Here is a 15493-nt window from a genome sequence, read left to right as displayed (position 1 = left end):
CTCCGGATGCCGTTGGAAACGGCCCTAGTAGATCCATCCCCCACTGTGCAAAAGGAAGGGGACTAAGTACAGGCTGCAGGTCTCTGGAAGGTGCATGTATCACCGGAGCATGTATTTGACAGTTGTTGCATTTTTTGGTTTTGGTTCTGCAATCCTCAAGCATGGTGGGCCAGAAGTAGCCGGCTTGGAGAGCTTTGTGGGCTAGCGTTCTTGCCCCCATGTGATGACCACAGATGCCTTCGTGGATTTCTGTCAGTATTAGCTCCGCGTCGGCTGGGCCGACACATTTCAAGAGTGGCCTTATCACGGACCTCCTGTACAATTCTCCTTCAAACACCAAGTACCTTGCTGCGATCCTCTTTATCTTCTGTGAGAGACTGCGGTCCTCCGGTAACTCATTCATCAATTTGTATTTCATTATCGGAGTCATCCACGTCGTCTCAGCCTCTATGTCGCCTACCATGCCGACGGTCTCAGAAATGCTTTTGGTATTCCTGATGTCCACCAGCACGGTTCGACTGACATTCTTGATGGTTGAACTGGCAAGCTTTGAGAGAGCGTCGGCTCGGTTGTTCTCAGACCTGGGAATGCATTGTATCTGAAAAGATTTCAATTTTGACGTGTCAGCTTTTACCCTTTCCAGGTATCTTACCATTCCGTCGTCTCGAGTCTCGTACTCTCCTCTGATTTGATTAGCCACTAAAATGAATCTGTTTTCAAAATGACGTGTTCCGCCCCGGCAGCTCTGGCTAGCTCGACTCCAGTTATCACCGCCTCGTACTCGGACTCGTTGTTTGAGGCCGGGAAGGTAAATTTCAAGGCGTACTCAAACTCGTCCCCGTTTGGACTGATGATAAGTATGCCGGCTCCTGAGCTGTTTGCCGTGGAGGACCCGTCGGTGTATACTTCCCATACCCCGGGGTGTGATTCTTCTTGGTAAGTGCACTCGGCAAGGAAGTCTGCAAGTGCCTGCCCCTTTATCGAGGGCCTCGGCTTGTATTGAATGCCGAAACCGGATAGCTCTACTGCCCATTTGATGAGCCTGCCGGATTGCTCGAATTTTTCCAATGCTTTCTCCAATGGTTGGTCGGTTAAGACCGTCACGGGATGTGCGTCGAAGTAGGGTTTCAGTTTCCTTGCGGCGACGACGACGAGAAAAAGGCCTTTTTCAATCGTTGGGGTAATTTCTCTCGGCGGGCAACAACGTATGGTGACAAAGTAGATTGGGTGTTCTTTGTTTGTCTTCTTCCCGATGATCACGGCAGCGACCGTGGCCGAGGTAATGCTTGCTATGTACGATATAGCGTCTCCCCAAAGATCGGCTGACGGGGTTGGGAGAGTCGAAGATGAGCTTTCAGTTGCTTGAAAGTTGTGCTCTGCTCCTCCCCCCAGCTGAAGTCCTTATTCCCCTTCAACACTTTGAAGAATGGGGTGCTCTTGTCGGCTGACCGAGAGATGAAACGGGCTAGAGCCGCCATCCTCCCGGTCAGCATCATAACCTCTTTTCGATTCCTCGGCTCCGGCAGGTCCAGGATTGCTTGGACTTTGTCTGGATTGGCATCAATTCCCCGGCGCGACAAGTACGTCGAGGAACTTACCCGCCGGACACCGGTTGCATTTCATTGGGTTGAGCTTCATCTTGTATTTCCTTAGTGAACAAAATGTCTCGTGTAAATCGGCTAAGTGCTCGCTGTCAGACTTGCTTTTTACAATAGCATCGTCGACGTAAGCCTCAATGTTTCGCCCTTTTTGATTTTGGAACACTTTGTCCACCAGTCTTGTGTAAGTTGCGCCGGCGTTCTTCAAACCAAACGGCATCATTTTATACATGTATGTGCCGTTAGCAGTGATGAATGGGCATTTAGGCATGTCTTCCTCGGCCATGAATACCTGATGATACCCGAGAAGGCGTCCGGCAGTGAATCGGATAGTGTAGCCCGCCGTCGCGTCGATTAAACTATCTATTCGAGGCAAGGGATAGCAATCTTTGGGGCATGCTTTATTAAGATTGGTAAAATCTACACACATCCTTTACGCCCCCGATGACTTCCTCACCATTACAACATTAGCTAACCACTCAGGATAAGTACAAGGCATGATAAAGCCCGCCGCTAGTAATTTATCTACCTCGGCTTTGATGGCCTCATCCTTCTCGGCTGAGGAGTTCCTCATCCTTTGCTTGACAGGGCGAGCGGTGGGGAGTACGTTCAGCTTGTGAACAATTACCTCCCGGCTCACGCCTGGCATCTCGGCTGCTGAGTAGGCGAAGATGTCTTTGTTCTTCCTCAGCAGGTCTAGGAGAGCGGCCCTGAATTTTAGCTCTAGGTTGACACCGATAGTTACGGTGCGCCCTGGGTCAATTTCCCCCTCTTCAGTCTCGGCTCCCTCGACCATGCCGACGATTGCATCCATGTGGTCGCCCTCCGGTTGTAAGGATGGGCTCTTCCCCTTCTCGGACTTCTTTGCCACTTTGAGGGATTGCATGTTGCACCCTGCGGCGGATATCCGGGCGTTGACCACCTCGTTCTTCTCGTCCTTTGAGACGAGCTTATGCGCTTCCCCGGTCCGAGACATACATCAGTGTCAGGGCCCGGATGGACATTATTGCATCGGCCTCGCTCAGAGTGACTCGGCCTATGAGAACGTTGTAGGCGGACGAGCCGTCAATGACCACGAACTCAGCTAGGACATTCTTAGCCGCATTCCCCTCGCCGAACATCACCGGCGATCGATTGACCCCGGGGTACCAGGTAGGCCCCGGAAAAAGCAGACAACGGATTGGTGCAGGGGCTCAAGTCCTCAACCTTCAAACCGAGGTTGAGAAAGCACTCTCTGAACATGATGTTCGTGTAGGCGCCTGTGTCAATCAGGCACCTCTTGACCAGGTGGTTGGCTATGTCCAAGTGGACTACGAGTGGGTCGCTGTGAGGAGCGATGACTCCCTCGTAGTCCTTCTTCCCAATAGTCATATCGGGGATGTTGGAAGCGGGGATCGCTTTTTGGGCACAAAGTTGATGGCCCGATACGGCTCGTTCAGTGCCGTTTGTGCCCATGAGCGGACCCACCGTTCTCGTTGCCCCCGATGACAACATGGATCACTTCTATCCGTTCAAAGACGGATTTCTTATTTGAACCGCCGGCATCAGTCTTTTGGCCTTTGGCAACATATTTGCCGAGGCTCCCCTTCCGGATCAGCTCTTCAATGGCATTCTTCAGATGTCGGCAGTTGTCAGTTAGGTGAGCGGTGTGGCCGTGGTACTCACGTCTCGGCTCGTGTCACCGTCCCTCCTTGGCACAGGGGCCTTTCCCACTTCGACCCTCGTTCTTGCTCGGGCGAAGACCTCGGCGCGGGATACGACCGGGGGTGTGATCATTGTACCGCTTTTGGTAGTACGGTCTGAACTCCCCGGCGCCCGCCGAGTTCATTTCTGGCAGATTTGTCGACCGTGACCTATTATTGTCACGGCGTCCTTCATCCGGGTTGTCCTCCTTGCGGCTCTTTCTCTCTGAGTGCCCGGCCTCGCCGGGGCCTACCCAGGTTTTGTGGTAGTCCTCCACCTTTATGGCACAGTCGGCCATCTTCTGGCGGAGTCTAGGTTCAGCCGCCGCACTTGATGAGCTTATTTTTTAAGTCTCCTCTCGGGAGGCCTTTCATCAGTGCGAAGGCCGCCAGTTCGCTGTTCAGCTCACGAATCTGCTGAACCTTTGCGTCGAACCTCTTCACATAACTCCGAAGAGACTCGCCTCCCTCCTGTCTGATGGTCAGGAGGTCCGATGTCTCGACGGCCCTCCTCTTGTTGCAAGAATACTGGGCCAAAAATGTGTCCCTTAGGTCGGCATAACAAAGATATCGACCCATCGGGTAGCCCCTTGTACCAACTTTGTGCCATCCCATGCAGAGTCGTTGGGAAGACTCGGCACCAAACCTCATCGGGTTGCTCCCATACCGACATGTAAGACTCGAAAGCCTCGGCGTGGTCGGTTGGGCCGCCTTCTCCTTTGTATGATATGGGTGGCAACTTTAGCTTAGTCGGCACCGGGACCTCTAGGACATAGGCATCGAGGGTCATCGACCACGTGTCGAATGACACGTGGCGATCGGCTCCTCACATCCTTAGTCCGGCTCCTCTCCCCGTGGCGGGAAGGGCTTCTTCTCCGACTCTGGTGAGTCGGGCTTCTTCTCCGACTCTGGTGAGTCGGACTCCTTCTTCGACTCTGGTGAGTCGGACTTCTTTCACTCCTCTGGGGCATGCCTCGTCGGTGCTGCGGCGACGCTGTCCTCCCGCGAGTGCGGGAAGGACTCAGGTCTACCACTAGCACTCTGGGCTCCCCCGGCATCTTGACAGGGCCAGCTTCCTCCAATGCTCCGTTCAAGTCTCTCGGAGTCACATTAAGGCCCTGGTCTCTTGGGCGGTGCCGCCGCTCTTGTCGGAGTGACAATGTGAGCCGGCGTGCTACCTATTAGTTCCAGGAGTAGTTTCAGTTTAGCTGCATCAACCACATGTCCCATGATGGTGACTTGGTCGGCGGGCAGCGGCGTATCTGGTATTATCTGGTATTATTGGCATCCCCACAGACGGCGCCAATTGTTCCGGGTGTAATTCCAGAGCAGTTACTTGTTACCACCCGTGCTTGTAGAATGACGTCTTTGATTGAATCCTCCTTTCGGTCTCCTGAAACAATGAACAAACGAGGGCTCGGCTTTGTACCGAGCAAACTCACTCCGACGCTCAAGTCAGTAAACTTAAAAGGATTAAGTTATGTGTTACTTGGCGAAGTATGTATTGTAGAGAGATAAGGAAGATATTACCAGATTATGAGGTGTTTGGGTTATTTTTCTGATCCTTTCCTCAATGAGGGTTGAGGAGTATTTATAGACTTTCACCTTTTGTCACGTAGTGGCCAAGTGGCTAGCAGGTGGAAAGACTGATCTACCCTCGGCCGAGGGACCCATGGCAGGCCGGCGGGCCCTGTTGGCTCGCCGCCGAGGGGTCTTGGATATGAGTTCGCGGATATGTGCCCTGGCTGGCTAGTTGTCCTAACCGAGGTACAAGAGACAGGCCCGGCCAGTTTCTGTCGGTTAAATTTGTCTAAGTCGTTGACTTGCTGTGGATATCTTTGACCTTGCTCAGTATGTTGACTCGGTCAGCTGGTGCAGAATATGCCCCATCAGTATCTGTTGGGAATTTTTATTCTATTTATCTCTTGATAGTTTTCATAAACCATTTCATTTACCATTAATTTAGTTCATTCAAGTATAAAGTTGGGAGTAATTAAACTTAATCTATTTATTATATTAAAAAAATATATACTTTAGTGTACAAAAATACAATGACTCACTAAAACAGGCTCTAGATCTATGAAAACTAGTATTAGGTTCATGAAAATTGTTACACACATGAAAATGATTATTAGGTGCATTAAAATTAGTAAAATGTATTTCGCCTCCATTTCCGTCTATGACTTACCATTTTTTACCAAGAAATATATTATCTACACGTTAAATTGTACGCCGAATCCAAATATGTCGTTATTTTAAAAATAATTTTTTGTAAATTGAGTTCTCGTGGTTCTCATTATCTTATTGGTTCTCACTGAATCTCAAATCTATATATGTACCCCTTTTATTATATCTAAGATGCACTTAATGAGTTAATGATATATATATACTTTATAATTAATTGGAATATACATGACATGTCATATTGGTATATATTATGCTCCAATGGAAATAAGATGTACTTTTGGCATAAATATATTTTATGCACATACATTTTTCGTTATAATAATATGACCTATAATGAATGTAAATTTTATATTAATTATGTAAATTATAATTACAAATAATAATTACCATAGGTACATAAAATAGTTAGTTCAAATTTTATCAAATACATTTAACTAATCCAATATGTACATTGATTTACTACAGAAGGTACATTGAACATAAGTTAAAAGTACAATTAATAGTTATTATATGTGTGCATATTGTTTTAACTCAGGTCTTAATAAAGATATATATCAAAAGTTCTAAGGACTGATCTTCTAAGAATGTAAAAAGCTCGTAATTGGCGTCAAGTGTACTCAAGTCTTCCACCTGACCTAATTCTCTTTGAAATTTTCGTCTGTAGCGAAAATTTCTCTCTGGTTCGGGATCAAAAGGTGCAATCTTGGACCTGTCAGACTTGGGCCTACATGAAAACAATAAGAAAAATATCAAACAGTATCAAGGAACTGGAGTTCCTTAAGACAAAAGACAAACTAAATAAAAACAAACAGAAATTGTTGCCTCCCCGACAACGGCGCCAAATTTGATAAGGATTTAGTCGTATAGCCTATATCAAAATAATCCTAAATTACTACTAACTGGTAGCTAGTGGCAAGAATGGGTCGAATCCACAGGGAGACGTTAATTATCTAGTTTGCTAATGTATTAATCTGTCTTAAGGTAACAATTTTCTTGAAGGGATTTGTTTGTTAATTTCTAAACTAATTGCAATAAATTAAAAGACGAATTTAATAATATTAAGAAGTCTAGTTATTAAAGAGAAGCCACTGAGTAACCATCAATGACACAGTGAGGTGCTTATTTCAATCAATACTTGTTCATTCTAACATTTATACTAAATTAATGAACAATAAAGTTTACTTTCGTATTCTTCTATCACGTTTAGTGTTTGAGGTAGAGGAGCATTAGATGATGAGGTATATGCTTTAACCCATAAATAATCCCGATCATTGATGCGTTTAGTTACTGAACTAAATAAATTTACTATTACATTAATCAATACTCACCAAGAAGCTCTTATCCCTGCGTTGCTTTTTAAATTCTTCCCAAACATCTGCCTTAATTTGATCATATTTACCAACAGGAGTATCGCCGGCTACTTTTCTATCCTTAAGTTTAATGGTCTTGCAATGGAAGTGCGTGTTAATGTAAACCTGAATTTTCTGAATGCTTTTGACATCATCTTTAGAACATCCTTTTTATTCGTGTCATCTTTAATCTTCCAAGTGATCTACACAAGAAAAATAAAAACAATATCCAACCAATACTAAATTTCATACAAAACTCAGTAAGACAAAAACTAAACATTCTAATTATCAAATTTATTTGTTTTTTATCCCTTTACTTCTTTCCAAAGTGTTTCTTTTTCACCCAATGGTACCTTTCCCCAATCATTGTATATGATCTTGATATTTTTAACTAAAACTCCCATGTCAGTGACAAATTTCGCATGGTATTCTCCCACTGGCTGACCATACTCATTAAAATCAATACAAAGGTTTGCTGGATTTACTTCTTTAAACTTCTTTCCAGTTGTCACGCCTCTCGTTTTTTGCCGTGGACCAGAGTCATTAACCTCATTTTCACTCATCTCGAGCACCTGAAATAAATAGAAATTTATTAAGAAACATAAATTGGAAACCATGTCTATTTTGTCCACGGTATTCAGTTTACAAATGCACAATTATCTATAGTCTATGCTGCTAGAGAGAGCCAAGATAAAAGATACAGGGGATAATAAAGTGGACATGCAGCTTAAACTCCTGGCTTGCTACTGATAATCTGAAAACTATATAGTTAAAGAGGTTAGTGTTAGAGCATATCCAACAGTGCAAGTACACTAAAACGTTAATTGTCACACAGGCTGCCTCATAGTAGTAATACTCTGGCCTGGATACAGTGAAGACAAAGGTTACTAATGCCTGGTTCAGGCTATTTATTTTATTATGTTGTTCAAGCTATTTATTTATGAAATAAATATCTGTTCTTTTAAAAAGAAAAACAACTATTTCGGGTTATCAAACCATATTCCCTCATCATGATCTTCACGCAAATAAGTTTCATCAAGTATTACTTGCAGATTTTGGTAGTTTGTAGAAATAGGAGAAGGTTCATCAAGTTGGTCGTACTCTTCTTCTTCATCAACAACACCATCCACCCCGAGAATGCGCCTTTTACCATAAAGGATAACTGAACGGTTATTTTCCAAAGGATCTTCCATAAAGAAAACTTGTTTCGCTTGAGATGCAAGTATAAAAGGATCATCAATATGGCTAATAACATTGAAATCAACCAAAATAAATCCCATCTCATCAACCTTGATGCCTTTCTCACAGTCATCCCATTTACATCGAAATAAAGGCACAAAAAAATCCACATAATCAAGCTCCCATATATCAAAGATTACCCCGTAATACGATCGTGTTATATCCACTGGTTGCTTACCCCTTCCAAGATATTCTACTGATGATGCAACAATTGTAACTCCGCTATTCTGCATTGTACTTTTCTGATCTTGACGACTTGTGTAAAAGCAGAACCCATTGATATCATATCCTTCATAAGAAGAGATGTTAGCCTTTGGTCCATTTGCTAACCATCTCAAATTGTCACTAATCTTGTGTGTTTTCTTTGATAATTATGTCATTACCTTTTCTTTAAACCACTGTGCAAAACATCGATTGTGTTCACTTATTAACCAAACTTCACGTTTATTTGGATATTGTCTTTTCAATATGGCAAAGTGATTCTCTAAATATGGATGAACCTTCGTCATGTATTGAAAAACATACATATGGGCCTTGTCAAATAAAGCACGATAAACGGTAATGACCTTTTTTCCCAAGTACCCCTCCCTTCAAGCCTCCCTTCATGTCGAGATGTAGGAAGTCCAAGAGGTTGCATATTTTTCAGATGATCTTGGCAAAATCCGAGTGTCTCAGAAGCAACTGTTGCTTCAATAATACTGCCTTCAGAACGATATCGATTCTTTATTAGTCTCTTATAGGTTCCCATCTCTTTCTCCATCGCCCACATGCTTCTCTGAAATACCAGTCCACAAAGTTTTATCTCTCGCACTAGGTGAACAATTAAATGAACCATAATGTCAAAGAAATTAATTGGAAAGTACATTTCAAGCTCACAAAGTGTCACAACAACATTGACTTGTAAATCATCCAAAGAATCTGGATTAGTGTCTTTCGCGTTTATTGCATTAAAGAATTTACAAAGCTTTGTGATGACTTGTCTGACATGCTTAGGCAAAATAGATCGAATAGCTATAGGCAGTAGCTGGGTTAACAAAATATGACAATCATAAGATTTCAATCCCACTAACTTCAAATCCTTCATTGAAACAAGGCTACTTATGTTGGAGAAAAATCCATGCGGCACCTTCACTCCCTTTAAAGATTCACAGAGCACCTTCTTCTCATTTTTGGACAAAGTTGTGCAAGTTGGGGGTAAGTAGGTACACTTCCTCTTCTGAATTGGATTTACCTCGGAACAACACCTAGCAACCATGTCATGTCTCGCTTTGACATCATCTTTAGTTTTATTAGGTATATTCAACAAAGTGTCAATAATACTATCAAACACATTCTTTTCTACATGCATGACGTCAATACAATGCCTAACCGACAAATGCTCCCAATAAGGTAGGTCCCAAAATATGGACCTCTTTGTGTGATATATACCGTTTAGTGGAGGTTTGTATGGTTTTCCAAACTCTGTACTTGTTTTTAACCCGTGCGTGATACTCTTTTCCACTTAGAACTAAAGGGGCTGACCGGTGTTCAGTTTTACCATAGAATGCCTTCTTCCTCTTACGATATTGATGGCCCGGGTCAAGCCCTCAGCGATGACACATGTAAACATATTTCCCAGAGTGCTCCAACCATTCGGCCTCTGTGTCATCATCACATACAGGACACCCCTTATCGGTCTTCAGCCTATAACCTGAGAGGTTACCATACGCAGGAAAGTCATTGATAGTGCAGTACAACATAGCACGCATTTGAAATTTTGAACCGCTAGCTGCATCAAACATCTCCACTCCAATATTCCACAACATTTTCAAATCCTCTATTAGTGGCTCTAGATACACGTCAATGTCATTACCCGGTTGTTTAGGACCTGATATTAACATGGTCAATAAAATGTATTTGCTCTTTGTAGTAAGACAATGAGGGAGATTGTAAATTATTAACATTATTGCCCAAGTACTATGCTGGGTACTTTGAGTTCTGAAAGGATTAATTCCGTCCGTGCAAAGCCCTAATCTTAAATTTATAGGTTCACTACCAAATTCCGGGAAATCTCTATCGATTGTTCTCCACTGAGGAGCATCACCGACATGTTGTAACTTGCCATCTTTCTTCCTCCCTTTGTCATGCCATAACATATACTCGGCATCCTTCGGATTTGCAAACAAACGCTTAAACCATGGTATTATTGATAAATACCATAAGGTCTTGGCCGTACCCCCTTTTTTACGACCTTCTTTAAGCTTATACCTTGAATTCTTGCATCGTGGGTACTCATCTAAGTCACTGTAGTCTTTACGGTACAAAATGCAGTCACTCGGGCACGCATGGATTTTTTGGTAATTCGTAGCGAGGGGACAGAGCACTTTCTTACATCGATAAGTGTTAGTGGGAAGCTCATTACCTTCCGGAAACATATCAGACAAGAGTTTTAATAAAGCAGTAAAACTCTTATCGCTCCACCCGTTCCCAACTTTTAGGGTGTACAACTTCAACACCGCTGATAGACGGGTAAATTTAGAGTAACCCGGAAATAACGGCTTCTTTGAATCACTAACCAACATTTGAAAAATTTCCGGACAATCAACAAAATCTTTTTCAAGATCATCCATCATATGGTCGACATTATCATCCTCTATATTACACTCCTTATCATCACTATACTCATTAACCTCATTGTTATTACAATCCTCTCCAATTACCTCAAAATCAACCATAATATTATCAACTTGTTTCTCAACATTTATGGCGGTGAGACAATTAGGAATATCATTCTCGTTCTCTCCGTGCCATATCCACACGGTATAATTTGGTTTAAAGCCCTTTAATATCAAATGTTCTTGCATTTCACTTGAAGAATTCACCTTCTTTCGATTCTTACATGCGCTACACGGGCACATGAGTTGTTCATCATCCCCGTGTCATTTTTGATGTTCAACAACTTGAGTTATAAATTCACCGAGCCTTTTAAGATACTCAAAATCACGCTTTTCATACATCCAACTTCGATCCATGCTATAATTAATTCAAACATATATATTGTGAAATTAGTAACAATTATTTAATAGTATATGAGTTTCTTAATATTAATTCAAAAACTAGGGTTTCGTAATTTCTGGGCAAATTTTCAATAGAGAATATAACGGTAGAAACTCAATATATGTAATTAGGGTTATAATCGTTATTATGTGATAAATTAATCTTTTCCCTTTAAATATCTGGGTACTCCCCTTCATTTTTCTAGCCTAACCAGGGATATGTTCCAACCACTTATGTCAAAGATCAGAGGTAATGTTGGGTATTGGACTAGTCAACAACTCTCCTATGCGGGTAAAGTTCAACTGTTAAACTATGTGGTTTTTGGCATTGAATCTTTTTGGTGTGCTTTCATCCTGCTACGAAAGAGGATTATCCAGGGTATTGTGAAAGATTGTAGGCAGTTCCTTTGGGGAGACGGATCTCACAGGTGGATGGTTTTCTTCAGTTGGAGCAAGGTGTGTAGAGAGAGAAAACAAGAGGGTTTGACATAAGGAAAGTTTTAAGTTGGAATAAAACACTTTTGTTAAAAATGTTTTAGAAGTATTGTTATAACTATGATTCCATTTGGATATGCTGGTCCAAGGAATACATTTTTCATGATAGGTCTTTTTGGGAACTTGAGGTTGATTGTTACTTCTCCTATCTGGCATCAGATTCTGTACATCAGAAATGAGTTTGTGGCCAGAGTGGGCAGCAAGGAGATAGCCAAAGGTTTCTTTCGGACATGGCATCATCATGGCAGACTACCTTTGAAGGAGGTGTATGATATTTTTCATGGCACAAGTCCAGTTTTAAAATGGATGGCACCACTGTTAGAAGGGGTTGTCATTCCCAAACTTGCTTTCATTGCTACTCTTGCGGCTCACAAGGCTCTTTCTACTATTGACAATATCTGTAGCAGGGGCATGCCTATGGTGAGTCGTTGTACTCTTTGTTTCAAAGATGTTGAGACTAATAGTCATGTGTTCTTTGATTGCCCTTTCTCAAAGGCAATTATGCAGGGGATTCTTCATTGGTTGGGGCTTACTAGACAAGTTTTCAGCCTAAAGCATGAGCTCTACAAGCTAGCTTTATACAGAAGTAAAAAATGGCGGAAGAAGTTGGCTTGTGTTGTTTTTGCTGCCGGCCGGATTTATAGTATTTGGCAGGAAAGGAACTTTAGAATCTTTGTAGGGGCTTATCATACAATTGAACAAGTGCTAAAATGGATTAAGTATTGTGTTTGCGTCAGGTTGTATGCTTGGAGTATGTGGATCGTAAATTATGAAATGCTTAGCTTACTAGTAGGATGAGGATGTCTAGTGAAATCTCCTAGAGGCCTATTCTTTGTAAGATCTCGTGTTCCCATTTTATTAATGAGAACTATGACCTCTTCCAAAAAAAAAATCTTTTCAACCCTGTAATTAATTTTCTAATTGAACGTATCACATCTTCTCAGTTTTTTTGTGAAATTTTAAACATGCGCGTTCGATGAGTCCAAAAAGAGAGAAAACTTGATAGAGTAATAAAATGAATAGAAAATAAAATAATATTTGAGATAGTTTTAAAATACGGCAGGAAACATTATTTAAGATTGTCAATTTATAGCTCATTATTCATGGTAGTTAGAGTATCCAAATAAGGCCCAATTAAAAGGATATTATTTTGGTGGGAAAAGTAAGAAAATTTATGGTGTTGTTAGTATAACTTAGGGAGTATTTTTTATGGGTATCTTTTTTCTCAAGGCATTTGGTCAAATGACGTAAGCACTTTACTTAAGGATATCAACAGCCAACACATTCACTTTGTTCATTCATTGTACTCTTTCCCTTTTCATCCAACATTATGGCTAGGACTAATATGTTAAGGATTCAAGGGAGTGATTCCAGAGCAAAGGTACCATCAAAGAGAGCAAAATTTCAGAAGAACTCAATCAAAGCTTGTTGGAATGTGAATTTCATTCGTTCGTCAAGCTCATTGCAATGGTAGTTTAAAGGGCCTATACGGGCTATACACAAGCTCTATGTTGCAGATGGTGACCTTTGTTCCTCAAGCAACATTGTGAGAAGAGTTTAAGGGTCAATGGAGTTATATGCTGTTATTCGTTCGTCAAGCTCATTACTTTAGTCATTCAGTTTATATTGTATTACTGTTTTTCTCATACATTTTTCTTTTTTATCTATACTGATGTTTGATTAAGAAATGTATCTTAACTAGGTTACATTATATTGAATTCTTTCTCATATAATTGAGAAAATATATTCTCTATACAAATTAGTTGTGTTGACAGAAAAACTTGAATACAAAAGCTGTTTATTGAGAAAGTTAGTTTATTAGTAGTGCCAGTACTGTATTCTGTATTAATAAAACCAACTAGAACAGAGGATGTCACTGCTACTTACCAGCCTCTATTTCAACTCTAAAACGTAATGGAACCCATCCTAGATTCATACCCTTCGAATCCTTCAACAACCTCTATCAACACACTACAACTCGAAACAAAATAAGCCCTAAAAACGAGTCATACCAAAATGAACAAGGGGCAGCAAATACTCGACTTTAAACTCGATATTTTATAAACCTAAAACAAGTATTACATTTATACTAAAAGAGATGCTACTTTGTATAATTCAATAATTCAATGATTCATAATTCAATAACACAATAATACAATAACGATTAATTTGATGATAGTGATAAAGATTTAATGAAGGTACTGTAATTGGAATTAAATATGGCCAAACGGTACCTTTGATGTTGTTGCGGATAAAAGACGGTGGCTTTGTATCGTTGCTTGTGGTGTCACCGAAAAATAGGGCTGCCAGAGTTGAAATTGGAATTGATTATTGAATTGAGTCGAAGAATAGTCGATGTAAACGGAAACAACAAGTTCTGGGGAACTTAATCCAATAGTATGTCGGAGGGCGGCGTGAGGAAAGGAGGTTTCCGATTGCCGGAATTGAATTGTGAGGGGATGCGAGGTTTTGGCGGTTGGATTGAAGAAGACGAAGCAGCAGCTGAGGTTTTCGTGGTTGAATGAAAATCGTGTATATGCTGAAAGGTTTTTGCCCTTTTTCGGAGGTTTTTATTTTTGTTTTTTTAAATCTTTCTATTAACGTCGGTTTTAGTTAGAAACCAACATAAAAACATATCATGGTGGTTTTTTAGTCGAAAAAATTATAAATTTGTATAAATTTTTAGCGTCATTCTTAACGTCGGTTGTTAATAGAACCGCCACTATTGAACTATGGTGGCGTTTCTTATTTAGAGCCGCCATAAAAGCTTATGTTATCATGGCGGTTCTTACTTAAACCGCCACAATAGAACTCCTATATACAAAAATATTTCCTTTCCGCCAATTTATTGGGCTTTTCACAACGTTTCTTTTAGAACCGCCACGATAACTGCGTCGTGATAGGGGTTTTTTCTACTGGTGGTTGTTCCCTTTCTTTTCTGGTTTAGAAGGATATGTTGTGCTTAGTTCGGTAGGTGGCGGATAGCCCCCAGTTCATTGTTTTAGGCCAGTGTCTGTAAGATATATACTTGTACTGGATCCTGTTTGTATGGTCAGTTGTTTATATCAGACGTGTGTTGATGTATTTTGCGTGAGGCGGTTTGTATATATGTGTTTTTGGTTTGTTGTTTGTTTTGCTTGGCCCTTTTTTTTGTTGTGTTTCCGAGAAGCACGGTCAATGGCTGATTCCCCATTTGCTTCGGCATTTTTCCTTCATTGTTAGTTTAGAAAACAGGCAATAGGTAGCACATACACATACACGCGAGCATGCGAAAATATATGTTGAAAACATAATTAACCACGATGACTCAAAGTTAAAATTGAAATTGTTTGTTAAAAAACGAATTTTGAATATTCGCGACAAGGCGTCATGTTTGGAGTTTTCAAATGGAATTGTTTTGAAATTTCGAGAAATTAATTCATGTTTGAATTAAATTGCATCGAATTTTGCCAAAATTGATATACAACTCAAAAATTAAAACTCAAACCGTCATGGATGACTTTCAAAAAGAGATTTTGTGAGTGTGTTAATTTTGATTTTTGCGAGATCAAGACCCGAATTTGCAAGAGCGTCTTTAGATAAATTGATGTTATGTTATCAATTTTGATTTTTGTGGAAATGCGAAAAATGCGAAAAAATTCAAAATTTTCGACTGACAAGGAAACCTTATGTTTAAAGTTGGGTTATGGAAACCGTGTCGGATTTCGTAAAGCATGAATCCAAGGGAATGTGAGTGTGAGAAAACACAAAAAATTCCGGATAGGCCTAAAGAGACGCGAGCCTTAAGGCAAGAAAAACGATGCGTCATAAAGAAGCACCACTTGACAAGGACAAATCATGGTGCGGATTCTTAGAATCAACCCAAAGAGGCGCGAGCCCCTGGGCGATGCAAGGTGGCTCCCCTTTTT

General features: G+C 41.1%; 1 protein-coding gene across 1 annotated transcript; it reads right to left on the bottom strand.

The window, feature by feature from the left end:
- Positions 1-9641: 9641 nt before the first annotated feature.
- LOC141620578 (uncharacterized) lies at positions 9642-10952 on the bottom strand. The gene has a single exon (XM_074437413.1). The coding sequence runs from the start codon at positions 10950-10952 to the stop codon at positions 9642-9644; it is 1311 nt and encodes a 436-aa protein (XP_074293514.1).
- Between the last annotated feature and the right edge of the window lie 4541 nt (positions 10953-15493).

This window comes from Silene latifolia, chromosome X (assembly GCF_048544455.1).
Source record: "Silene latifolia isolate original U9 population chromosome X, ASM4854445v1, whole genome shotgun sequence".
In the NCBI taxonomy this organism is placed as follows: domain Eukaryota; kingdom Viridiplantae; phylum Streptophyta; class Magnoliopsida; order Caryophyllales; family Caryophyllaceae; genus Silene; species Silene latifolia.
Note: the sequence above shows the minus strand (reverse complement) of the source record. Positions and strands in the feature narration are given on the sequence as shown.

What these genes read in the sequence shown, in the direction of transcription:
- LOC141620578 (XM_074437413.1), bottom strand. Translation starts at nt 10,952, where the DNA reads ATGTGCCCGTGTAGCGCATGTAAGAATCGAAAGAAGGTGAATTCTTCA.